The 27,971-nt window shown below is 39.4% G+C and overlaps 1 protein-coding gene across 2 annotated transcripts in view; it reads right to left on the reverse strand.

Annotated features, from left to right (window-relative positions):
* Positions 1-27,971, reverse strand: part of atp2a3 (ATPase sarcoplasmic/endoplasmic reticulum Ca2+ transporting 3) — a 54,385-nt gene that overhangs the window by 17,648 nt on the left and 8,766 nt on the right. For both annotated transcript variants that reach the window (XM_028030786.1, XM_028030785.1), the window contains exons 2-8: positions 19,653-19,670; positions 19,266-19,348; positions 13,826-13,930; positions 12,619-12,757; positions 4,395-4,475; positions 3,951-4,036; positions 3,341-3,805 (exon numbers count right to left, since the gene is read on the reverse strand). In XM_028030786.1, the coding sequence (XP_027886587.1) occupies positions 3,341-3,805; positions 3,951-4,036; positions 4,395-4,475; positions 12,619-12,757; positions 13,826-13,930; positions 19,266-19,348; positions 19,653-19,670 (977 nt within the window). The remainder of the gene's footprint in view (positions 1-3,340; positions 3,806-3,950; positions 4,037-4,394; positions 4,476-12,618; positions 12,758-13,825; positions 13,931-19,265; positions 19,349-19,652; positions 19,671-27,971) is intronic.

Raw genomic sequence — 27,971 nt, forward strand, 5'->3', positions numbered from 1 at the left:
TCCCCCTGACCCCAGCAGGGGAAACAGAGGGATGTCTGGTCCTGCTGGGAACTGGAGGAAGAACGATGGATAAACTACTGCAGTGAAAAAAGCATAAAACCAGAGGAAGTACATAGTAAACATGGCTGGGGAGGAGTTAAGTTACCACAAAAAACTCTATCATCAGGAAACAGCATGCGGAGAAGAGAAAAAAAAAAAGAACAAGAAAGAGGAAGCCTAATTTGACTTTGTGAAAAGGCGTGCCCGCTTCTCTGCAGGCGGGGAGCAGCGAGCCGGGGGAGTAGAGGTAGAAGCAGAAAGTCAATATTTACTAGTGTCAGCCCGTCTTCAGTCTTTTTCTGGGACTGGAAAGCTTTCAAGGTTGTGGTAGGTTCACTCCCCCGTGCTCCTGCTGCTGCTGCAGGGAACTCCCTGCTGCTACGCATTTATCCCACAGACGCTCCACATCATCTCAGGGGAGAAACAGACTGCCAGCCACTGCAGGCGTGCTCTGTAGAAACCCCCCTGATTACACTTAAAAACGCTGCAACTTATATTAGTCATCGATTATTATGACGATTAATCGGACAGGTTTTTTATTTAACCACTTAAACCTTGTTTATACAATATTTGAAGTACCTTAGCGATACAAATGAAGAATTTTTTATAATAAGAACATAAACATTGCAATAGCAAAAAAATTATTTAGTGTAAGATTCATCACGGCAAACTTGCATCTGAAGCTAAAAAATACTTCCAACACCAACAGGAAATTTGTCCCCTTCTGCTTGACTGGTCGATACAGTCTAATGCTGATCTGATGACATTTTAATAATTTTACAGAATTTGAACCAGATGAAGCTATAACTATGCAACTATTTACAGACAAAGCTTTATTTTTTATTTTTTTTAATTTAAATGCAAAATGTATGTATTTTTGGTACAGTTTATGGCTAATTGCTGCTCTCAGTGTGCTGTTCTTTCAGCAAATCCAATTTTTTCTGTTTTTATACTCCAGTTGACAATCAGTTACTAAATTAGCCAATAATTACTTCAATAATAAGTTCATCGTGATTAATCCAATTAATCGCACCAGACCTAGAAGCGAGGTTGAATTAATTCACCTGTCGAAACGCACATAATATTTGTAAACTTTATAGCTGCATTTATAATTAAAATGACAGACCTGTGTTTTTATTCTTTTATTGAGAAAAAAACCCAGTAAATATTGATACTGTCAGACAGAAATTTCATATCCAAAAATGTAACTTTTCAGGTGATAACAAAAAAAAAAATTCTAAATGTAAATTTTCACTGTCTGGTCAAAGTCTCGTGCTTTTTGATATTTTTTAACTGGATATTCACCAACTTAACATCTAAATGCAAAACGGGACGTTAGAGTTGGTTGTTAGAGGAGGGTAAAAAAAATTAAACGTTAGAAGAAAATGAAAAAGTAGGTTTAAAAACAATTACACATGCTAGGATTTTGTTTTACACAGAGAACATTTTGTTAGCTCTGGCAATTCAAGTACTCGACTCAAGACAAGCTATGATTAACTACTAGCTTAAATGTTTTCTTATGCCAAAGTTCAATTAATGATAAAACCACATCATACAATTGACTGAATAAATACAAATGATTCCTCCATTTATTTATGTATTCCTCCAAACATCATGGTGCTTAAATTTTGGTGCTTCACACTGGCCGCCGGTTCTTATGCGACTGAGGTGAGGGATGAGCTACGGGATGAAAGCACAAGGTGTTAACTGAGACTGGGATATGTGCAGAGGAGCCAAGGCAAACAGCAGAGCTGACATTTACCCTGCGCTTAGAGTAAAGTCATTCTGCGAGTACCACACACACAGGCAGACAAAGGGAAAGGGTGAGGCTATGTGCAAGTTATGAATATTTGTGGATAAGATCTTTCAGAGTTTGTAGTCTAATGTGGTTATATATGCACCGTTTATTCAACCATGGAGCGCTGTTTGTTCAGGCAACGTGACATTTCAGAGACTTTTACCGGGCCTGTGTGGAAGCTGATTTGGCAATACAAAGGCATTGTCGTTGTCTGTAACTGCTTGAGCTCTACCAGCAGCTATCGCGAAACCTGGCAAGTGGAGATAAACCTTAGAACAACAACAAAAAAAAGGATTTTCTAGTTTTAATGGAAAACGTTAAGAAAGAGGAGGGTAAAAAAACAAAATTAAACGACAGAAGAAATGGAAAAAGTAGGATTAAAAATGACTACCTAACCCTAAAGAAGTTCAGCTCCCAACATCCTTATGCACATTTCCCAAGAGTAATGTTTCCCTCGTCGGACCCAAACTGCTGACAAAAATTTGGTTCGGATGTTCAAGAACAACCCAGGAGCCACCAGGTTTAAGTGCCAGCATTCAGTGGAAGAGAGAGAAAGAGAGAGAGCTGACCGAGAACTAAGTACCTGCTCCAAGGTCAACACCTTCAGGTCAAACTGAAATGTGTAGCTTTCCATATGGACAGGCCAAATACCTCCAAGATTTTACGGAGGTGAAGAGAAGGGTGTTTGGAGGAGTCCAAGCAGGGCTTTTTACCCATCATGCTTTGAGTCTGTTTCACTGTCAGCTCTAGCTGTTTTACACAAAGGGAAGGAAGGAGGTCTACCTCCAAAATGTTTCACTTCAAATCAACACCTGGAACAAACTGGAAAACAAACCCAAACACAAGCAAGTCAACACTAAGCTCAGAACGGACTGAACCAGAACCGTGACCAGGTCTTGCCAAGCTCTACCATCTTAGATAAACATATATTATTTTTATCCTTTTTAGCTAGAAGATTATCAACAATAAATATCAAACTTGTGCTCCACATTCTTGTTTTCATACAAGGTATTTGCATGTTTAAGCTGGACAAACTTAAGACTTTTAAAGACATTTTTAATGCCACCTTGAATTAAATTTACAAAGGAAAAAACTGTAAATATGGGGAAAGGTTGGGAGATTCTGCTGTCTTATAATCAAGCATTGCCTGAATTGCTATATTTCTAGAACGAATATTTTAGCTAGCTAGCCATTTTAGCTAGCTAAAACAGGTAGCTGGCAAATCCTGCTAGCTATATATCTAGCTAGCAAGAATTGCTAGCTAGCATGTACGAGGTTAAATATTCCTGAAAGGACAACATTTAAGACCTGCGATTAACGCATTTAAGTCCAACTTACATTTTGTTTTTCATTAATTTAATTTAATTCTAGATACGTAAATTTAAGGCATTTAAAGGTTGTGCGGACACCCTGTCACAGCAGCTGGATTTAGCATATGATGTATTTTAACATGAGCTGGACACCAATGTTGAATCTATGTAAACTTTTCCACTGACTACTTACTCTGCAGACAGACATCTGGTTGGTGGTGAGGGTCCCCGTCTTGTCAGAGCAGATGACAGACGTGCAGCCCAGGGTTTCCACTGACGGCAGGCTGCGGACAATCGCGTTCTTCTTGGCCATGCGACGCGTGCCCAGGGCCAGACAAGTGGTGATGACGGCGGGCAGGCCCTCGGGGATGGCAGCCACAGCCAAAGCAACGGCGATCTTGAAGTAATAAATCGCCCCCCGGACCCAGGAGCCGCCGTGGACGGGGTCTCCGAAGTGGCCGATGTTGATGACCCACACGGCCACACAGATCAGGGAGATGACCTTCGAGAGCTGCTGGCCGAACTCGTCCAGCTTCTGCTGCAGCGGCGTCTTCTCCTGCTCCGTGGATGCCATCTGGTTGCGGATTTTACCGATCTCGGTGTTGACGCCCGTAGCGACGACGACGCCGATGGCGCGGCCTGCGGCGATGTTGGTGCCCTGAGGAAAGCAGAGAAACAAGCAGGAGAGAAATAGTAATTTACTTTTATTACAGGTAGCAGATTACAAATGCATAATATCCCTAAGTGTTTCAGAAACTTTGTTAAAAAAATAAAAAAGTAAGAACTGCAAAGGGTTTACTCACAGAAAACAGCATGTTCTTTTTGTCCTGGTTCACAGCTCTGGGGTCAGGAACCGGGTCAGAGTGTTTGATGACGGACACAGACTCCCCTTAAAACAACAACACATTACTATCCTGTAATGGATTTCCACATAGATGTTATTAGGTATGCACAATATATAGCCAATTTATCAATATATCATCACCACACGCAGTATGCATAATGCTAATAATTTCAGTACAATGCTTCCAGGCGATTTACTTAATTGTTTATCTACTGCGAGTCACATCGTTATAGCAACCTTCACCAGTATTAAAGCACGTTTTCCTAATATTGTGCAGCCCATGAACGCACCATTACCGTGCCATATCATTAGGTAAACAACACTTCACACAGATTACCACGCAATATTAAACTGGACATTTGCATATGGCAGTGATTGGTGTTTGGTCAGAGAAGACTAGTACCTGTAAGGATGGACTGGTCCACTCGTAGAGTAGTGGACTTTATCGAGGTCACTCTGATGTCAGCAGGCACCTTGTCCCCAACTAAAATATTAGAGAAATAAAAAGGAAAATCAATAAAAGGATGGGGGGGGGGGGTAGCTTTCTTGTCCTGTTGTCTTTTCTGTACTTGACCATGCATGTTTATTTTCTCTCACTGTTTGCTTTTTCTTTTCCTTTTCAAAATCGGTTTACAGAACCACATCTGGAAAGAGTTTGGAGAATTGGTTTAGTGAAATGGAGGAAAGTTATAATTTGTGTTTAGTGGGAAGGAAAATGTACTTTTATGATAAATTATGTGACAATGCTGACCTCTAATTGACAATGTTGAAAATCTAAAAAGTTTTATTTAAAGCAATAAGTGTGTGTGGTTTAAAACGTAGAAATGGAGGGAAGGTGATCTCCAGGTGATTGGTGTAAAAAGAACCTGACTGTAGAGCCTTTAGTTTCTGATTGTCTGGACTTAAGATGAACAATTTGTAGCCTACAACACTGTTCAATTAGGTAATAATAATTCTCATTACAATTAACCTATGAATCCATACGGTAGTTGTGTGTTCTCTGCGCCCACTTTGAGTACATTTACAATAATGTAGAGACAAACAAAAACACCCCCAAAAAAAGTTGTTGAAAAACTATAAAAAGTCCAACTTGTGTTACGTTTCAACACTTTTTGTGTTTTTATAGTAAAGTATTGCTATGAAGCTCTAATGATAGTTGGTTCTTTAAACTCACTTTCCTACAAAAACTCCCTAAAGGAGAATGTTCAGGTTTTCTTTTATTTACTTTTAATGAAAATTTTGTGAATAGAGTACAATTTATTATTACCAGGATACATGGCTATCTGCTCTACAACATAAGCCCCTACTGTAATTATTATATGACAAATAAATAAAGCTAAATAAATAAAACAGATTGAAGTTTAAAATACTCAATCATAAGCTATAATTAATACTTCTTAAGAATCAATCCCAAAAAGGGCTTTCAATTTATTTTCAAAATCAGGAGTGATTGATAGAATTTCACTTCTAATTTTTTACAATCTGAATAAATTTCAGTGTTAAGTGCCTTTAGTTTCACTTATTTTCATACAAATGAGAGCTGGTGTGACAAACAACATTACTGTACACCAGTGACGTGCGGTGATGTTTATAGCTGGTGAGGCACCAACTTAATCATAATCAGATTTACAAATATAGACCTCTTGCATGTTATTGTTTACATAAGGAAATTTCGCGCATCCGGACAATGCTGGAGGGCAAAAAGACTATTCTTTTACATGCATCCATAGCCGCGCTTCCGCCTTAGAATAATTCTGTTAACTCAATCAAACTTGGACATGTAGATATTATTAATTTTGTGCTGTGCTCCACAGCAAAGGGAAAAAACGTTAAAGTACAACTCAAAACCACGTCTTTCACGCTCTCTGTATCAGTGCAGCTACAGGCAGACTCGTTCCCATAGCAACTGACAATGCCACAAAAAAAACACAATTATTTCCCACACAAAGAACAAAACATTCAGTCTGTTGCAGTAGTACGGTTTTAGGATTAATGTTTATTTTGCGATTATTATTAAGTGATTGCTGTGGTACGAGGAGAAAACTATAAATATATCGCTGCACTTGACTTTACTGTATTTCTAGCTCGCTGTTACTGTCTCTCACTCTGCAGTTGTGGAGTCACAATGTCAGGGATCATGAGCGCCCCCTGCCATGAGGCAAGAGAACTGCCTGCCTCACCTCGAATCTGTTCTCTGCCGTTTATGATCGCTCCTCAGCACACGAAACACGTTGCACACACAGTTGGTGACAAAAAACACTGTACATTATATAAATAAGCTAAATTATGGAAAGTCAATTCATACATTAAATGTTTTTTAGCCATTTTATTGGCAACGTACAGACAGGGGGAGCATGCCCCTATAGAATGGCAGCCAGCGCAGTTAGCAAGAGGTTTATCAATCGAAGGTGAGGCTCAACTTCCTACTGCCTCACCGGCTTCACTTCCGAGCATTTAAATGGGAAAATGCAAAAATTCAACAATTTTTAAGAAAAAATAATCAGAATTTGTTAAGCTACATGAAAAATAGGTACTTTACAGTACAAACCACAAGGTTAATAGCAATATAAAATAGCAATATAAATTATTTTAAATTATAATTATATATTATTTTTCCATGATAACAGAGCCTCACCTGCCTCCCCTGACTGCACGTCACTGCTGTGCACACACAAAAAAACTACTTAACAGGAAAAAACAATTTCCAAACTGATGGTGGAACATTTCCTGTAAATAAAAACCTTGGTTTGTCATTGCAGAAAAATGTATTCAGTCTTTTCACAGAAGGCCAAAAAGTTCTTTCAAGGATCTCCCAAAACTGTCAGAATTCAGTTCATTAGATTTTAAAAAACAAACCACTGAGTTCCTGTGTAAACACAGTAAAGAGAACATGCACTTTTAATAAGGTAAACACTGGGCTGAACCCTAAAGGAGAATTGCAGCGTTTCTGGTCAAACCGCATTAAACGTCCGTGTTCAGAAAATATATCGTTGGGTGAAAAACACAGATGGGTTCAGACCAGGATCAGCCTCAGGTAAACAACAGCTCGATACAACCTTGATGGAGTCACGTTGCTGTTGCACAAGAATCGATGGTTTTCCCCTCCCTTTTGTTCTCTCTTTACTCCCTGCACCTCCAATGCAACACTTCCTCATACTGTACATACATACATATGTCAGACACAAACTGAAAAGTTGGACTTTCTGTCTATTAACCCTTCCTTATAAAGTTGCTATTTGATTCTAGTCCAATAAAAAAAATGTTAATAGAAATAACATTTAATGGAAACATTTTCATAAGTGAGAGCCACTGCAAGTTTGTGAGATCTGGATAGATTTACAAATTTAAAAAAAAAGAAAAAAAAGTTTTTCTTCTGCAAGTAGAATATGTTTCTTAAAGTCTTGTCCATTTGCTTTTAGCATAACAACTTCTAGGAAGTAAGTATAAACTTATATTTCAAACAAAGGATATGAAGGGGAATGCTTTAATTTTGCTAGTCATGACTTTTTTTCAACATGCTAACAGTGAACTGTTAACAGTTAGCTGCTAACCGTTAACTACTAACAGTTAACTGCTAACAGTTTACTGCTAACCGTTAACTACTAACAGTTAACTGATAACAGTTAGCTGCTAACCGCTAACTACTATCAGTTAACTGATAACAGTTAGATGCTAACCGTTAACTACTATCAGTTAACTGATAACAGTTAGATGCTAACCGTTAACTACTATCAGTTAACTGTTAGTAGTTTACGGTTAGCAGCTAACTGTTAGCAGTAAACTACTAACAGTTTACTGCTAACAGTTAACTACTAACCATTAGTACTTAGCAGCTAACTGCTACTTAGCTGCCAACAAAAATTAAGTAGCAGTAAATTAGCTGCTAACAGTGCCAAAGAATAATTTTAAAAGAAAGAGAATGTTGAAAGCATTGGGAATTCTAGACTTGACTGAGATTATCTTCAGTTAAAGTGTGTAAACAGTGAAATCTTTAGTCATATTCAATAAATCAGAATATGTGTTCCAATGAGGCTGCTTTGTCAAATTTGAAAATCTTTATGCAAGTATTAAATACACTTTTTTTAAACCCACATTTTTGTATTAAAAATCCTTGTATTACTGGTCTGATGCAGTGGCAATTCTAGCCCCGTCTCGGCACCCCTGAATAGGATTGCCACCCATCCCGGAGTCGTCCCATATTTAATGACTTGTTTTCACGAGTCATTAACCTGAAATTCTACCTTGATAATAAACCGGTTTTAGGTTTATTAATCCTATGAATTTAGTAAAATGTTCTTCAAATGACTGGAAATGCATAGTTTTGAGTATATTTTATTTTAATTTCCAGGGGAGCAGACCTCACTAGGAATGTGTCACTCCACAGCTGCTTGTGTCTCAATGTTGGCAGGTATGATGTGGTCTTGAGATTCTGTGTCAAACTGAGTTTATACACCTCTGGAAAAAATTAAAAGTTTCTCTGATTTTACTCTTTATAAGTATATGTTTGAGTAAAATGAACATTGTTCTTTTATTCTGTGAATTACTGACAACATGTCTCTTAATTTTGTTTGTGAATGTATGTAAATAAGCAGTTAGGTTTAGAAAACCGTACCAACGAATATCTTCTCATGGGTCTTAGCCCGGCTGGGGGCTAAGCACCCCTAAAGGTCCGATCCTAGAATCGCCCCTGGTCTGATGTAATATTCTAAACTTGGATGTCATGCTTTCATCAACTGCAAGCAGAAGAAAAATTAGCATAAAAGACAAATAAAACCTCGAAAACCTCAGTCTGTGTTCTATATATTGTGCTTCACAGTGATGGTGTTTCTGAAATTAACGTTTTCATGATATTCTAATTTATTGAATTTGACTGTAAATGTGAAAACTTGAGAAAATCAATTATGGTCCTTTGTCGTGAGCTGCATGTATCTCTAGACCTTTTAATGAGGATAATAAGTGACATTTTCTCCAGCAGTAGGAGCGATAATTGCCTTTCTATTTTTAATGAAATAATTTAGATCACGTTTCACATATGGATACTGTAAATTAACGATCATCATAATTCGACACAGTGTTTTGTAAGAACACTATCTTGTGTTCCTTAACGGTTTTACTTCTTACTTCTATGAGACTGATGGTAAATCAGGGTGAGAGAGGTGCTTTGGGAAATGTGTGCGGGGGTGGGTGAGTGTGTGTGTGTTGTGTGTGTGTAGGAGATGGTTGGAGGCTGCAGGTTCGGTGTAGCCGGACAGGCCGAGGGCAGTAAAGACATGCTGTTCAAACGCCTACCTTCTCTTTCTGCCACAGGCAACAAGAAGAGATTTTATGCTTATAGAGCTTTGCCAAGCTTTAGCTAAAGGAATAAATGATAAAGAGGATTACTGCACTCTAGTTTTAATTCGGCAACTGGAACATAGCACATGCTTTCCTAACAAAAAAACAAAACTCTAAAGCCAGTTTTCCATCCATTCAGCAGAACTCTGAGCTAAATCTAACGGTCTTGCGTAAACCTAGTGGAGCGGGGATCCTGCTTCACGTGTGGGGTCATCGTGACTTGTTTTTTTGGACAGACGCCGCGTAGGTTTCCCTCTTTTGGGTTCCATATAAACTCCCGGGTAACTCTTGACAACCTGACCGCCGCAGTGAAGCCATTCAAACAAGAGAGGAAAGTTCCAGCGGAGGCACAAATCAAACCGCGTCGTAACCGTGCCTGGCACGCTGCTGCACTGTCAGCAGCGCTGGTGGAAACTTGAGTAAATATATTTATGCTCTCCTCTCTCCTCAGGAACACTCGCTCGTTTGCTCCTTTTCCGAAGCCTCCATACAGTTTATTCTGAACCACCACCTCTCCCCCCCACATCGGGTTCCTGTGGAACAACCGCAGAGTAATCTGTAGCACAGGACAAGGCGGGAAAAATCAGTAGAGTGGAGGAAAATGATGTGTTTTCTCTGTCACCTTATCCCAACAGGATTCAGAGCGCCGCACATCCCCGACGGATGTTTTTTGAAGATTACTTTGGAGGACGGACCTCAGATGTTTACCCCTGTTTAAAACTGCTAAGCAACAGCATTATTTCAGTCGGTTGGAACTACTCCCTGCATGACTTTGTGCATTTCACAACTCTGCAGAAAGGTGCGCATCATCATTACTACAAATCACCAGCAAGCTTTCTCGATAGAGTGCTGTGAATGCTACCTCCAATAAAAACATTCAGTGACAGACATAAAAGAAAAGGGAACTTTCGTGCTGATAAGTTTTGGGTTATTGTATTTTGCTACATAAAAGCATCCCTGAGGTACAGCAAACTTGTGCTTTTATCATCTTTTGCATTTAAGTTTAGACATTTCAGAGTAAATCTAAGCATCTACATTCTGCAGCAAACACACATTGAGACTTTTGTTTGCTTGCTGAACTAACTGCACCACTACATAACAGCTTAAAATAAAAATATTTCTGTCATTTTTCTCTATTTTTTCACATGACTTCACCTTTGTTCCCTGCCATAGATAATTAATGACTGCAGGGTTTCCCACAGTGTATAGTAAGCCTGGCGGGCCGTCAGGCTTTACTTGGGCCCCCACCAGGCTAAGCTTTACTTATTTGTTTTTGCTTTTTTAAAATGTTTACAATTTTTAAGACTTTGTCGGTATTCAAGCATAAATCTTCCAAGAACACATAATTATCAAGTGAAATTTAAAAATTTCTTGTCAACTTTAAACATTTCTTAACTCAAAAACACAGCAGACCACTGAATGAATGACTAGCACCCAACCACCGGGCTTAGCAAGTTTTCTGAGGGAAACCCTGGACTGCTTATGAATGAAAGGATGGAAGAAATATCTTGAATGTTGTTATATATCTTGTCTATCTCAGGCAGGGTTTCCCCTAGTGTATTATAAGTCTGGCGGGCCGCCAGGCTTTAATTGCCCCTTCTCCAGGCTAAGAGATTCATGAGATTTATTTTATATACCAGTAACAGTATTAGCAAATGCGTGATAAGGTGTATGAAAATTTTATCACACCATCGGCCAATCATAGACTGGTCTTTTTCATCCAGTATTCCCTGCAAATACTGAATTCGCTTGGACAAATAACAACAAATCACAACCAGTTAATTGAAATTCTGCACCAAGCAGCAGACGTTACTAAACAAAGAAAATCCGAAAGTAATATCAGAATTCCCACAAGGATATTTAGTTCAGCATAAAAACATTGATCTCTGTCCATTTTAGGTAATTTTTCGTTTCGTCTTTCTACTACAGGTATGATTAGTGAGGATAACTCCACTTAATCTCTAAACTCTCCATAGTTCTGCTAATCAGAGATAAAGTTCAGCATCAAGAACTTATTCAACCAGACACCAAATCAGTTGAGAATAATCCCAAAAATAAATATTTGTCCTCCTGCCCATTCCTGTAGTTGAATCAAGGTTCTAGCTGCTGGTCACCAGCAGTAACACACCACCCCTTCAAAAATCAACTAAAAACCCACAACACCTCTTAAAGCTCAGTGACGTAGAGACGGACCGAGCAGAGAAGTGCTGGTGACAGCACTGGTAATGATGGGAGGTAAGGCAGGGGCTGAGCTCAGTAAAGCTTTACCTGTGAAGGCTTGTCCTCGTATGACTGAGTACACATTCATGTGCGATCAAGGACGCTGGCTGTAACAAGCCCGAATTCCAACTAAGTGTTGTCGTGAGAAAAAAAAAAAAAAAAGCAGAGTAAAACATGCTCAATGTCTACTAACCAGTGTATAAGGAGAGATTTATTTCTCTGTGGTTCATTCCTGAAAACTAACGATGCCAGTGAGGGCTTCTCTAGGAGCGATTTGATGATTTTTTCTTTCTTGATATTCACTTTTTGAACCTTGGTGTTGAAACCATGGCAGCAGCTATATTCCTTCTCCCTGCCTCTCTGTGTTGTAATTATGAATGAACACCCTGATCTCTCTCTCTCCCTCTCTCTGTCTCTTTCTATCACACACACCCCCACCCACATCTCTTCCCATAAATCATCCCAACAAATCCCCAGCCAGGGAGAGCCCAGGATTACTACAGTCCCCCCCCCCAAAAAAACAGCCGTGTTGATGCTGGTGTGATCTCCTCGGGGGCATGTGTGCCAGGAATACACAGATGTTGGTGGAGCTCCCAAGTGACAAACGAGGCTATTTTTAGCGCAGACTGCCCACAAATTCACGACTTTACAGCAGGGGAATTGCAATGTGTGTGTGTTGGAGGAGAGTGGGGCAGAGTGTGAGTGGGGAGTTAACAAACATCAAGCAGCGTCCAGGTGGTGAGACTGAGCGCATGGAAAGCAAAAGAGAGCGAGAGAGAGAGCTGTGGAAACTTAAACCGGGTCTTAAATAAGAGCAGAGACTGCAGCAAACTTCCACACAAACAGATACAGCTGAACGCAAGACCTGCACAGTTACAGAAAAGTTATATAATCCAGTCTGAGATATTCCAACAGTCTTTCCAGGCTGAAGAATGAAAGGTAAAGAGTGTTTTCTGTGTATGTCAGTAGTAATGGGGCCGCGCAGGCAGCCAGGGGACAGCAGCCTGTCTGTGTGTGTGGCAAAGCGCAAATTCATCTGAGGAAGTGACAGTGAGAATTCAGCCTCGGCTAACCTGCCACCTCCACTATGTCTCCGGGGACTATGTCTCTGGCTTTGATCCTCTGGACGGCCTTGCGATCCATGCGGTACACCTTCCCCATCTCCGGCTCGTACTCCTTCAGAGCCTCGATGGCGCTCTCTGCGTTCCGCTCCTGCGCAGCGAACGGCAAAAAATATAAGAAAAATAAAAGGAGCAAAAGGATGCATCAGGAGGAAATTAGCATTTTCTTCTTCAAACTGATGTTCACGCTAAATGCGCTCACTTAAAGGTCGTTTTGTAAAAATGTGCTACGGCCAAAAAAGATATTTGCCTTCATAATGAGAATTCTATAAATTTCTCAGCATTTTGTTTTAAGATTAAGCATGGTGAGCATGAATAAGCATATTTTACATTACTTTTACTAGGGATCTTGAATAAAAGGCTTTCTTCTTTAACTTCAGTGAAAATTAAGCGGGGTGACATTTTACATGATCATGTCCTAACCTGACAGACATGTCACATCGTAATGGGCTAACAGGATAAATCCCAACCTGTAATTAACTGGGATGCACAGGTTCGTAATGGTTATAACCACTTAGGTATGTGAATATGTAAACGGTCATGAGAAAAACAAAGTATGCTCTCTATGAAGTCTAAAATTCAGGACGTAATAAAAAATACTCTTAAAGTTCTGAAATGATCAAAACCTAAACTCCAGTGTACAAAACCATTATATATTTATTATCTAGAAAGTCAAGGATTGAAAGATTCCCTAATCATTATCACCATGCTTGATCTTTGATTACCTGAGAAATTGGCTGTTGTTGAAACTGCAGCCTGTAACTTTTATAAAAACACTTCTCTCTTTTATTTTTACACATTTGTCAAAACTGTCAATATGTCATGACAGTATAGCATGACAGACAATCTGTGTGAAAAAAAAAAAAAAATCAAGCTCCTCTGCTTTCTCCCAGTGCCAACTAGAAACAACCAATCAGAGCCAGGGGGCGGGTCTTAGTGCTGTCAATCACAATCTCGCTGCTCATCCCTTCTTATTGGAACGTCAACATTATGTTTTAGTTTTAACACAACAAATATATGGATCTGTACATTCCAGCATAATTAGCTTTAGTTTGGTTATAACCAGGGTTAGGACATTGTTAAATTTGCATTATTCTGCAAATTTCTGGCTTTTTCACATGAAATGTTATACACAGACTGCATGAAAAACATTTCTCACCTGCCATACTCCAATAACAGCGTTGGCAATGAGGATAAGCAGAATAACAAGAGGCTCTACAAAGGCGGTGGTAGTTTCCTCTCCCTCTTCAAACAAAGCCAACACCTAGAAGAACATACAACATAAGTCAGCAAACATTTTTCACTCTCCGGTCACATTTTCTCCAGACGCTGGCAGAACGAAACAAGTCACTCAAAGAGGAATCTGGAAAAAGAAGCTCAAATTAATATGCAATAATAACCAACCCCCAGTCCGTCCAGACAAATGCCAAAGCCCCCGATAGCTAACATTTACGTTTCTAGTTAAAGCTTGATTGAATTAGCTTTTATCAAACATGTCTGTTAGCACACATTTAGCTAGCTTAGGTTATATACCAACTGACTTCTCATTTCTCCTTTTTTTTTAGCTTGGCTAAATGAACAACAGGTTACTGTTATCTAACTATCCCAATGTTTTATTCTTTTGCTAGTTTGCCTTTGATAAAACTATTATAATTTATAGTAACTTCCTTTAAGCAACAAAGTCTCAGTTTTCCTTTTTTGTAGCTAGAAACAAAGGGGGAAAAAAATACAAAAAAGTACCGCCTATGACATAAAGTAGTTTGTTTTTTAAAAAAAAAAAGTAAAATAAAATTTAAAAACACAGTAAGAAACAAGCTTTTAAAAACATTTTTGTTTGTCTAAATGCAAAAATAAAAATGTAGACATCTGAATAGGCTTAACAGATCCACTTCTAGATGCCACATTGATAGATTTTGCCCAAAAAACAACGGACACAATGAGAAGAATACCCCCCCATTTCAACTTTACAGTTTTAAGAATAACCACAAAACCTATAGTTCCAGAGTAGCTTACATTTTTTTTGTTGCCCCTTTCCCACCTGCGGCTGCACACTGCCGGCCAGCTGGCTGAAAGAAGTCTACTGCACTTTTCGCTTGCTTGTAAGAAAGAAAATCGCCTGAAATCGCCGTTTATGAAAATCGCAGACAGTCATGCTGTGGAAAGTCTGTGACAAGAATCAAAAATAATCTCTTTTATGCTTGCAGAAAACATATTGTCAATAATTATTGACAATATGTTGATAATCCAGCAGCTGGATTATTGCAGTTATTGCATTTTTGTTTAATTTTTTAAAGCAATTAAATCGTGTCAGACATTGTTGTTTCAAATTTCTGTGCAAATACCATCCAACTGTTTTACTTATCCCAGAATGTTATCATACCAAGAGGTTGTCATGCCGACTGGGAATCAAGCTGAGCGGTGCATTTGATTAACAGCACCTTTTTTTTTTTTTCCCAGCTTATGGAAGCAGTCAGGCACGACTTGGTTTGCACAAACACTGTTTCTTTATTTTGGCTTAGTTTTGTGCAAATGCAGAGACGGCATCATTAACATTCAGTCGGCATTGCACTTCTGAGTGCCTGGTGAAAAGAAGTTCAATTTTCTCTTGAGCTCTTTTTTTGTTTGTTTCTACAAACGTGTGATTTTAAGCACCAAATATGCTTCCATTATTTATTTATTTATTTATTTATAATTTTCATAGCCTGAACGGCTCAACCACAAAAGCAATACAGTAATAAAAGTGGATCTATGCCACGGCGGTCTCTATGGGACCCATCAAGTGACAGCAGAATATATTCTCTGTGGAGTATTGAGCACCGGCGCGCGCCGGCATCACGGCAGCCTGAGCTTGGTCGATAGCTCATCTTTCCCCCCCATTTGGGACGCTAGGTCTCTCTTCTGACCGAGCTGAGATTGGAGGGCAATGACGGCAGCCCTCGCACCGAGAACGGCTCAAAAGGCGCTCGGGACAATCATCATACATTCAGAGGCCACCTTGAATACTTAAGTGCTTTCATCTCACTGCTAATGAGTTCAAACAAAGAGAGAAGTAGGGTTGATTTTGAGGTTTTGACATTTACTGAGGAAAAGTGGCCTGAAATTTGATTGTGTTCTGCTTCGTCACTTGATTCCTAAAACTAACTCTGTTCTTTCAGCTCTCATCACACCAAAACTTAATGCTCACAAACAAACAACTATAGTCCAGGGTTTTCCCCAGTGCATTATAAGCCTGGCGGGCCACCAGGCTTTACTTGTGCCCCCACCAGGCTAAGCATTGCTTATTTATTTAAGTATTTTTAAAATGTTTGCATTGTTTAACACTTTAAAGATGGTGTTCAGATATTAATCTTCAAATCTTTCAATAACATAATTGTGAGATGATATTTTCAGATTTCTTGTCAACTTTAAACATTTTTAATCCAAAACCCAACGGACTGCTGGATGAATGACTGCTTAGCACCCAAACACCGAGCTTAGCAAATTTTCTGGGAGGAACCATAGTAGGCATAAAGTGTCTTTTCTTTTGCATGCAAGCAAATTCAATAAAATTGATTTGCTCATTACTTTGACCTTAACTAGAACTCAGAGTTAATAAAAAATAAATAAATAGCTTTGTTTGTTAGAATACTGACAAAAAGTGTAGGCCTCTTCCTGTATTAGATGAGACTTTTAACATTAACCCGAGCCCACATTGTGAGGCGGTGCTCCAGTTTTAATTGTGTGCGGTGGTTAGGGGGGTTGCTGTGTGGTTCCTTCCAGTAAAACCTCTTACGGGGTTGTGGCTTACTTTAGCGGCTTAGTCAAATAAAAACTGCAAACAACACACAGGAGATGCACCAATCAGTCGGCCAGAGATATAAATCTGAAAGTTTTTCCCTTATTTGGCTCTGATCTATGATCAGTAGGTCAAATCCTGAAAAAGAAGTTTTTTCCTGCAGGGTTGGGATTATAAGCTTAATAGTCATTTATTTTGTCACTTCCTCTTGTATTTTAAAATGACTACTTCTGTCAAAGAACCTTCTTGTTCCCCCGGTGTTTTTTTTATTTTTTATGCATTGATATCAGAATGTGTCAAAAGTCAGAACCAGCAGGTCAGACTTCAGAGAAACAGAATATCGGTATCGGCCGGTAAAAGTCTGATCGGTGCATCACTGCAAAACAGAACTAACCAAAAAAGAAAAAGAAAAAGAACATTTCTAGATAAAAGCAAAATGAAATCCTGAAATAAAATTGTAAAAAAAATATTCTGAAGATTTACACAAGTATTTAGGCGACCTGACCAGATCCATTTTACTTTAATGATCTTCATTGTCGTGCAAAGCAATGGAGGCTGGAAAATCTCGTGATCCCAATTTGAATTTATTCAAAATTGCAACCAAATGACTCCAGGTTTAGGGTTTAACTTTGACTCAGCTCCACTCCGCTTTTGCCACTCCCTGACCCCAGTGGAAACATACAAAACACTGAGGAAATAGACTCTTGAAAGAACTATAAATAACTCAATCAAAAGCAGAGCACCGAAACGAGAACTCTTTAAGAAGCCGATCAACGGCGACGTAGTTTTGAGTTTTGTTTTTGTGTTTCAACTAAAGCCTTACTCCACTGAAACCACAGTGACCTAGAACAGCAGCGCCTTTCAGCTACAGCGTTTCTCTACAAACGCAGATAAAAAGCTCAAGTCCACGCACTGACGAGAGTTATCTTCTGTCATGAGCGTTTTTAGAGCGATTTTCCGACATCCCAGAAATAGCAATAGCAATTTTCATCCCAAGACAGCGGGGAAGTGCTGCAACAGATGGAAAAAAGTCATTAAACAGGCAGGATTCCCTCCCTCCAACCCTCTGTGACCTTCTCCTCCCTCAGGCTGTAGCCAGGGTCACAGTTTGAGGCACCACAACACACAGAGTTTTGATTCATTGTTTTGTTTCCTTTTTTGGCAGACGCACTGTACTTGTTCCCTGCACAGAAATCACACCAGACGGACTCAGAAGGGCTCACACAGAAAGACTTCACATGTTTCCACATCGAAGGGGTTCGCTTCATACGGCGAGGGGAAAATTATTTGTCATCTTCAAACCTTCTATTTTTGGTCACATTTTAACAGATCAAACACATTTTAATATAAGAAAAGCATAAGTAGATACAAAATTCTGTTTCTGATTTAGATTTCATCTATTAAGGGAAAAGGAATTATACAAAGGTTTTATGTGTGCCACATTGATACCGTTGAGAACATATATTACACAGATTCAACTGAACAGGTACAACTATAACATTCCAGATACACAGCTCTGGAAAAAATTAAGAGACCACTAAAAATGATCAGTTTTCTCAGATTTTACTCTTTATACGCATTTGTTTGAGTAAAATGAACTTTTGTTTATTATTCTATAATCTACTGACAACATGTCTCTGAAATTCCAAGATAAAATTTAGTATTTATTTGCAGAAAATGAGAAATGGTAAAAATAACAAAAAAGACCCAGTGCTTTCAGACCTCAAATAAAGCAAAGTAAACAAGTTCACGTTCATTTAGAAACAACAATACTAGGGTTTTAACTCAAGAAGAGTTCAGAAGTTATTTGGTGGCATAACCAGGTTTTCAATGGGTTCAGTGCAGTGGGCACTTAATTATTTTTCCAGAGCTGTATTTACAAAATGTGAAAAGGAAAAGTGATTTTAATTCATGATATGAAGGAATGTTGTGAGACAAAAAATAAAAATAACTGGCATGGAAGTTAAGCAAACAGTGGATTATATCACTGTCAAAGTCAATGAATCCTGGTATTTTTTTCATCCTAAACAATATCAAAAACAGCACAAGTAAACGAAGAGTGACAGTGCGATTGTAGATTCAGGGTTCTTGGAAGCCAAAAGAACTATTGCGCTTCTTTGGGGAAAAAAAACATGCAAGACAAATGCAAACATGTTTTCCCCCTTTAGAGAAGGTGGCTCATGTGCCAATAGGAAAGACCAAGCTGTTTGAGAATGCGTGGGAATGCTTCACCAGCTAAGTCAGTTCTAAAATTACAACAGATAAATGAGGGTGATCAGGTAGAATGTGTATCAATAAACCTCACAGATTGAAAGACAAAGTAGTAGTAGCGGATAGTAGAGATTTCTTGCTATTTTGTGGTTAATTTTGTCTGTTTAAAAAATTATATTTCAAACATCATACTTTTTTGGTTAGCTTACTTCATTATGTCAGGCAGGTTCTATTCAATGATTTCTTGATTCTGCAGGTTGGATTGCAAAACAACCTGCAGTTTTATGAGTCAGTTTGGCAACTGACTCATAAAAAATGGTTATTTTGAAGTAAAACATGATTTAAGATGGAGGTAAATTATATTTCCATATAGAATAAAGTAAAAATTGAAAAAGAAAATTGTAGATATGTGTAAAGGGGTAAAACCTTTTCACCGTTCTGTAGGGTTCTGAGAGTCCCAAGAGGAGAATAAAGTGGCTAATAGGGCAGTCTTTTAGGCAGCAATTGTCCATTGTCCAATTAGGGTCTCAAGTCCCACTGGGTTTACATTTACAATGAAGACAGAGCAGAAATAAGGAGCATGCCGGCGGCGTTTTAATTAGCTGGTACTCACAAAGGAGACGCAGGCAGCTAGCAGCAGGATCCTGACCAGGAGGTCCTCAAATTGCTCCACCACCAACTCCCACAAGGATTTCCCTGAAACGTGCAAACGACACGTCACACACATCACATCGAGATCAAGACACAAGATCGCCCAGAAAGGCAAAGCGACGTGTTGACATTAGTTCTGAGATGATGATGATGATGATAATGAGCAGCTGGAAAAGCCAGGCTGTTTACAAAGGAGTAGTGCTGTGTGCTGATGGGTGGGAAACTCCTGCAGGAAACAACCCTAAAGTTTACCCGCAGGTCTATATAAAACAAAAGATCCATACACAGGACACTCAATCAGGTAGTAAAGGGAGGAGGGTGGCAGCTCATTAGAAGAATCAATATTTACCTTCTTCGGCTGGGAGCTCTGTGGACGTCGCACACCATCGGTTGAGGAAGAATAAAAAAACGGCCAAGCAGGAGAGGGCAGCGGAGGGAGAGAAAAACAAAGAGTAGTTAATGCATTTGATTACTTCAGTGTGACATTGAGATGCTCACGCGCATACAAATTGCTCTGTAGGATTGTTTGGGTCTGATTAAACGCGCCACGGCACGAGCTGAGGCGGAACAGTCACTTGTTGTTTGCTGTGGATCCGAACCTGAAAGCAAACCACCGAACTTCTCTGGGGGAATTTTAAAACTGAAACCGTGATAGATAATCAGAGTTGATAGATAATCATGGGTCGATTTTTCATTTTTAGTTCAGTCTGATTTTCTTGGCGAAGAACTTTGATGCATCTGGATCCGTATGCAAAAGCAGCAGCTAAGCATAAATATAAGCAACCGTCAAAAGAATAAAATGCGTGGCAGGCTCTTAGTTATACTTTAAAAATCAACCAAAAATGAGGGAATTACAAGATTATATCAAAGCATACGTCTTTTAACTCATCAGATTCTGATTCAGTTGCATCAAAACTCATGCCATTTAGCTTTGAGAATAAAAAACACCTCTATATATACATACATACAGAGAGAGTATAGAGTCATGAGGAAGATAAAAAAATGACGAAATAAAAAAAACTATTCTAAGAGCCAATTTTAGCAACTAATCGTAACTAAAACCAAACTTGAAACTAAATATCAGTTCTGCTTTACATCCTAGTCAGAAATCCTTGGTAGGTTCAAGTCTATTGTTGATTTTAAGGTATAAAAACATTTTAACATTCCCACAGTTTAAAACCTGCCAGAGAAATTGGTGGACTAAATTCAGTTTTCACCACCAATATGGATTTTAAAGTAAAAGCACCAAAGTGGTTTTCTTTCAGTCAATTATCTGACTGAAAAAAAACTACTACACTTCTTCTCTTGCCTTCAAAAGGACAAATTCAGCTATAATATTTTTATGTCAAAATATTTAGACAGTTATGGGACATGAACTAAAGGAAATCTGCAAATACTTGAGATTCCCTCTAAAAATGCTCATGGCTACCACCTATTTTAATAGTTCAATCACCAAATATATCACACTGTGCATTAATACGTACAGTGGAAACTGCCTGAGGGCTGCCGTAGAGGCTAGCATTTTTATTTGCGTTCTTGTAGGTACAGCCAAGCAATAGCAATCAAAATAAATGGAGCTCCTGAATTGGCTGGCGTCTCGTTGCATCTAGGTATTTCACTTTCCCACACTGCATTTTCTGTGATTGCTTTAGATTTGCAGTACATAACTAAATCTAGACGTAGGCAAATGTATGTTATGTCATAATGTATTTATTACATGATTTGTTGTATTGTATTTATTATGTAAAAATTTTTGCGTAAATGCAGTGAAGTTTTACTGGTACTACTAAAACCTTCAGTACCATTTCCATACTACAAGTAGGAAAATAAAAGGCTAATCAACTGATTGGTGCACAAGCAATTAAAAAAAAAAAGCCTACAACAACCTAAAGTGTGGATAGTCTCTCTTGAAATTTTAAAAACAGACACCGACGTTGCACAATAAACACCGCCTCGTGTTTGGACAGAAAACAACTGATGCCTTATTTTTACTTGAGACAAGTTGAGCATCCCATCCACTCTCACTTGCTAACCAGAACTCCTCGCCCACCACGCGCATGACTCACTGGTGTGAGGAGACGGCACATCAGTCATGCTTTAAAAACACTCCAAATGACGAGTGCTGCTGATTGGTGTCACCACAGCGAGTCCGAGGCGTGATTAGTCACCGTGTTTGTCGCAACGCAAAGTTATGACTGAGCAAGTCCCACGTAACAGCCAGCCTCCGTTACATCTGCCTGAGAAAGAGAGGCTCCGGCCACATGGCGCGCTCTTTAATTCGTGCGCACCAGAGTCGAAGTAAGCAAAGGCTGAAATTACGGCGTCGATTGGTGGGAAAGCGAGTATATTTAGAAGGCGCTGGGCTGGAACATTAAATGACGGCAATATTCTCTCCTGTGGAAACCTCGTGTTGTGACCACAATTGTGACCCTGTACGGAGCGGGGCTTGGAAAAGAGGAAAGCCCATGATGTGAGCCCACGGCTAAAAACAAACATGGCAACTAAATCCACTGCAGCAGAGGGGAGTTACTAGACTTTAGGGAAGCGTTTTAAATAAATGGGTTTTCTTGGTGATCAAGAGGAAAACAAAGGACCACAACTATAGAGGTTGAATAGCATGAAAATCAGAAAACAGAAAACATGTACTTCTGGTTCTTTGATAGAGTTAACATTACTAACTCAAAAACAATTTGAAAATAGGGAAATTATAACTTGACATAGGTTGATGCCTTTCTAGACCAAAACAGCAGAATTTGATGAGATGCTTTTCGACATCTGGCCAGCTAGCATGTGAATCCCTAAGAATTATTCTTAATACTGCTGCAACATGATAGGTTAATCTTTAATCTGTCATTTTGATTATGATCCACTTTAGCAAAAACACTAAAACACTACACTAAAAGTACTTTTTCTGAGCTGTGTTCCACACCAATATAATCTAGTTACTTAGCTAGGTTACCTGCTCATGTAGCCTGCAAAACAGCAATGTTACTTGTAGACAAATTCCACTTTTAAAAACAGTGTCACCTTCATCTTACTGTGACTGGTGGGTAATAAAACCAAAACTTTTAGGCTGCACCAAAACGGAAACAGAATTTCTCTTTCGTCTAAGTGTGAAAAAAATATCCTTCTGTAGCAACATGTGGGGGAGGGTTAGAGCCACCTTGCTCTATGAGTCCATCTCACCAGTAATACTAAATCAAAAATGTTTAACAAACTTTGTAAACTTTGATGAGAACCAGCTCATACCCGGTTAAAGCTCGATTTTACGCTAATCGCATCTGTTTGGTGCCATATAACCAAACTACCTCATTTCAGCAAACACACCCTTCTGCGGCAACCAAATTTTCCGCAACGCACACCTCTGAAATTTTATAATAATACGGACAATTGTGTACATAAACACATGGCGGACAAGCAAGAGTTCACAAAGACATCCACCTTAATGATCCCGTCCATAAAGACAATAATACCTCCACCACAGTCGCAGATGCACCACCTTCCTGCTAACAACTGTGTTTGTTTGTTTGTTTTACTTCTAAACATGTTACGATTGCCATATGCCTCCTACACTGCCCCCTAGAGTCTAGGAGAATATGGGTTGCTGTAGCAACGAGTTAACCTGGTAAAAAACCAGCCCCTTGTTCTACACTATTTGCTTTAAAAGAGAAAACCAAGCTTACAGAAGATGGAAGGCCTTTTATTTTTGTTTCTACACTATGACATGTTTCTTAATGAACTGCAACGCTTCTGAACTGCTGAATTTGTTTTTCTTGTAAGCAAGGATGGTAGGAAGAGTATTGTTCTCAGTTTAGCCTGTAGCAAAACTAAGAGGTTTGATGCAACCCAAACAACTCGCACAGAAAAAACAACAAGCGGCGCAAAAAGCATCAAAAATGCATTAAAGCTCGACACAATGACACGAGAATGTCTCCGGGCTTTACTGCAAATGATCTGCTGAATTATTAGTACCGCACTGTCTTTTCTGAAAACAACCCTCATCTCTCTCTCTCTCTCCTCCAACAAAAGACCCTCCTCAGCCTGTGTAATAAGAGCCGATGACTCACTGTGGATAGCTTTTCAAACCTGCTGTCTGGAGGGTTTCCAGAGTTCAGATTGGACACGGTTGAACTCACAGGGGACGTTGGACTGCGGTGTGCCAGCAGAAGTGGGAGAAGTGGCTTCTGCTGTTTTCTATGCTCCACCAGTCTGACATAAGAATGTTCCCCATTTCTGTTCCTGCCTGGTTGTGTAATTTCTTGATGGCAGCCAGCTCGGCTCCAGACAGAGATGGGATGGGTAAAAGGACGAGACAGATGAGGGTAAAAAAAAGTGGGAAGGAGGGAAGTTAGAGAGAGGGGAAGGGCTGGAGGTGTCGGGACGGGGTTCCCCGGCTTCCCTTTGCCAAGGATTCCCTCCCAGTCATCAGGGCTGCGTCGACCCGAGGCTTGCCAAGGCACATTCCTGAATACTGACTTCACCTCTCTCCCTCGCGCTCTCCATGTCCCCGCAGAGCCGCCGCCTCCTCCTCCTCCCTCGCAGGCCAGACAATGAATAAAAAGAGGCTGTTTACGCACAGCAGAAAAATTGAGCAGCGCCAAGCAGAGGGGAGACACTTCCTGGAGACAGTTGCCAACAACAGCAACAGGGAGACTGTTTCATTGTCCAGAGAGTACGAGGAGAAAGAAAAAAATGTAAAAAAGACAGGAAGCTGTCCATCACAACAACCATGTGGCGAACATTATGCTGGATAAAGAGTTTAACGTTCAAGATCCTTTCTATGGTCACAAAGCAGTTTTCAAAATTCCACTTAATATTATCATTATTAATTCTATTAGGCCAGAAATGCATCAATAAGCCATTTAATATGATCATTTTTTAATGATCAGATTAAAATCAATGATAGGCCAATTTTTCTTTGACCCGATCAATGGTTAACCCATTTTGTCTTGGTCAGATATGACCATTGATTGGCTAATATTTCCATGAGCTGATCTGATCAATGATTAGCCATTTTTCCTTTGATCAGATCAATGAAATCTGATTGGTGAATTGGCTTACGTTCTCTTTTTGGCTGTGATCTGTGCAAGTATAAATGAAAAAAAAATTAAAACAATCTGAAAATTGTTCGCCCCACTCATTAAAGGCAGAAAACTCAATTTTTTTATTTATTCACTGCATCAACAAGCAGCAGGCATTCTATGCACTATTTCCTCTCATTCTAGTGTAAAACAAATTACTAGCAGCATTTGCTTTCATGCATGAAAGAGGATAAACTTACAATTTATCATTTTAATACCACCTCCACACCAGACCCTGCAGCACACTTTTATTCACTTGTTTTAAAAATGATGACAGTAAAAACTCTGAATGGGCCAAAAATGGAAATGCCTCGTTAGTAAACCAGAAATCGGCATCGGCCAGGAGAAACCCGATCGGTGCGTTTCCGATCATGACCGAGACCACAGAGTCATTTCTAACAAGCCAGAATTCAGGCTGCCGTGTGAAAACTGCAAACACAAGAAATGTTTCGCCAGTTACCACAGCGACCTGGCTCAGAGCCCGTCACGACGTAATGCATCAGTATCTGTCAAAATGTCCTAAAAAAAAAAACAAAACGACGACTCCTGTGCAGAAATAGGGGCTTTGATACAGCACACCACTGTAGGCAACATGGTCCTCTTTCTAATGCAGATGAATCCGTTTCTGACTCCCCTCCTCGATCTGCTGCTAATACACCTTCAGTAGCAGCATGGAGGCCGACACACCTCCACATAAACAAGCCAACAAGTCCAATGAGTGGGGAAGCATATTTATAGCAAGGAAGGAACAGTAAGCTGAGGACTTGTGCTTCAATCCACTAACCATAAGAGCGTAAAACAGGCCTATAAATATCATGATGGTAACCCCTAATGATAGCTTCCTATATCCACTTAATCTCTGAACATATTCCCCCACTGGAAACAGTCTGAACGCATTAACCGTATCAAATGGGAATGATAAATGTACCTCATTATCAACCTTAACGTTATTACGGAGTGCACAGAAAGCAGCACAGACAAGAGACATCAGTCGTGTCATCAAGTCACTGTTTTTCTTGGCTGCAGAACGGCAACGCGCAGGACTTGGCCAGATTTAGCAACAACCTTGAGTTTTGGATTTTGTTTAATTCTCAAGCAAATAATTGTCAATCACTTCAGAATTCTGTCAAAGTCAAAGGATTTTAAAATGGGGAAAAAAAAATAAAAATATTAACATTCCAGTGTTTTTATGGCCTCAAACCAACAAGTGTATGATTTTATGGTTTAAAAGGGACGTAAAGACTTCCAAAGACAACAGAGTTGTCAGACACCTTAAGAATCCTGGAAGAAAATACCCTGAAATATTAGGACAACCTTGTTTAAAAGTCTGCAGTCTGTTTTGAAGAATCTTCAGTCATTACACCGGTTAAATTGATGGAAATTTGTCAAAGTTGGTGCATAAAAGTTATGCACAGACATTCAGATGAGTTCAAGAGGACTGAATGGTGCTTTGACTGTGCACAGCTCAACTACGGACGCAGAGATAGGAAGTTATAAATAGATTTAAGGAAGTGCTGGGAAAAATGTTCATAGATAAGCTACTGTCCCTCGGGTTTGTGGGACACGAGATCAAAACAGAGTTTCTCTGGGATTGTATTACATATGAAAAGAAGAAGACAAAAAACAAGACATGTAGCCAAGACGGATGATGTTCGCTCTGATGCAGATCAGTTCCCTGGTTCACCAATTTGGATTAAAATTTTTTTATATTAGATTCATTCCTACATTTATACCTTTATAAAAACAATATTGTATTCCGGAACTGAAACCATAGCATTTGTGTAGTTCTCCCCCCCGCCCCACTCTTTAAGCATTTTTATGAATTGCAGAGCTAAGCAGTAATATAAATTTATTTTTTCCATTTATTTCAATTGAATATTATCAATGTACTAAAAGGATTATTACACTCTTTTCCACATTAATTGTGGTCCAGATCCCCGATTTGCCTGTTGACCTATTGAGACTCTTATTTAATTAATATCCCTCTTGCCATTTAAAGCAAAAATGCAGAACTGCTGAACATAAAGCCGTCTTTAATCATGATTTTACTCAGCAGTCTGTTCAGAGTTTCACCAATAGTAGATTTAGCAGTCATGACAAAAGATGACTTGTAAAAAAAAAATACCAAGCAATGTGAAAATTTCCACTTTGATATGGACAACAACCTTGAGTTGATGACTGTGTTATTTTATTCAGCCATTAGTGCTTTTCTGGAGTTCATTCACTGTTGGACAGACATACGAGACAATCATAGGATCTCATATTAATTAACTTGTTGTGATGCGTTTAAGTTTTGCAAGATTTTTGCAAGATTTGCAAGAAAGTCTTTCTTCTTGCAAAGAAAGATTTGCAAGAAAGTTGTACAGCATGTGCCAAGCACACGAGAAGTGACTTTTTAGAAACTTTCATAGATATTCAGATTAATTGTGCAACACTTGGACCACAGACTGTCCCTCAGTGGTGGCTGATAGGTGGCTTTAAAAGAAGAACTTTTGTGTGATTTCAAAGCAGAATGATACCTGACGGATAAACTGTGCATTAAAGTTTTGGACACTGCTGGTTTTAGTCATCTGCATATACAGTTTCAAAAATCTGGGCGTTTGCAGAGCGACCTGGACGAGACTTGTGGACAGTAACGAGGGTGTGCAAATATCTATGCGCTTCTTGAATTTCTGATTAAGGAATCCCACCATGTCGTGGCAGAAGGTGCCAAATGGAGTTTTGTGTTAATTTAGTTTGTTTGACACTTTGATAAAACCAGCATTAAAAACCTGCTGACATCTAAAGATTCTGAAAGGATTCACACGCTCTACAATAATTTTTTCATTTCATTGAGGCCGATTCCAATAACATGCACAGTTGGTGGGGGAAAAAAGGGCACCAAAGGAGTTAATGTGCTGGAGAAAACCATTTGGTTTATTTCAGCTATGGATTAACTGATCTATTTGATATTCTGGTACAGATACAAATATTTTTGGGAGATTTCAGCTAACATTTGAGATTTTCTGTAGCCAATTAGGACGGCAGATGACATGCTGCAACTGTTCATTGGCCGGACCGTTTCTGGCACCAACAATCTGTGGTCAGGGACAGATACTGTATCTTCCCCATCAATCTGCACAGAAAATTGCATGCTGAAAGTATCCAGCAGAATCACTCACACGGTCCACTTGTGACTGCGTGCTGCTTTTGTTTGCCTTTACAAACGGTGCATTTTAATGATTTAATAATCTGGTGCAGATGAGTCAAACGGCAACTGTTTACTCAAGTTGTGACTGTTGTGGATTCACAGATAAGTACATCTATGAGTATAGACATCTATAGTACATACATAGATAAGTACATCTATAATCTTTGCATCCATGCAATGTTCCACACATGTGGAATTCTCTGTAAAATGAGCCCAAAATGTCACATTTTATCCCCACCGCCAAGTTAGAGAGGAAAAGGAAAATGTGCTGTTAACAGAACAGGACATGCATGAGGTGATTAGCACAGAGCTGATAGCTCGTCGGGACTCGAAGCTTCCTCTTCGAGGTCACAGCTGTGCAAAGAGTCGTTTTATTTTGGGGGGGGGGGGGGGTTTG

This window comes from Xiphophorus couchianus, chromosome 11 (assembly GCF_001444195.1).
Source record: "Xiphophorus couchianus chromosome 11, X_couchianus-1.0, whole genome shotgun sequence".
NCBI classification, from domain to species: Eukaryota; Metazoa; Chordata; class Actinopteri; order Cyprinodontiformes; family Poeciliidae; genus Xiphophorus; species Xiphophorus couchianus.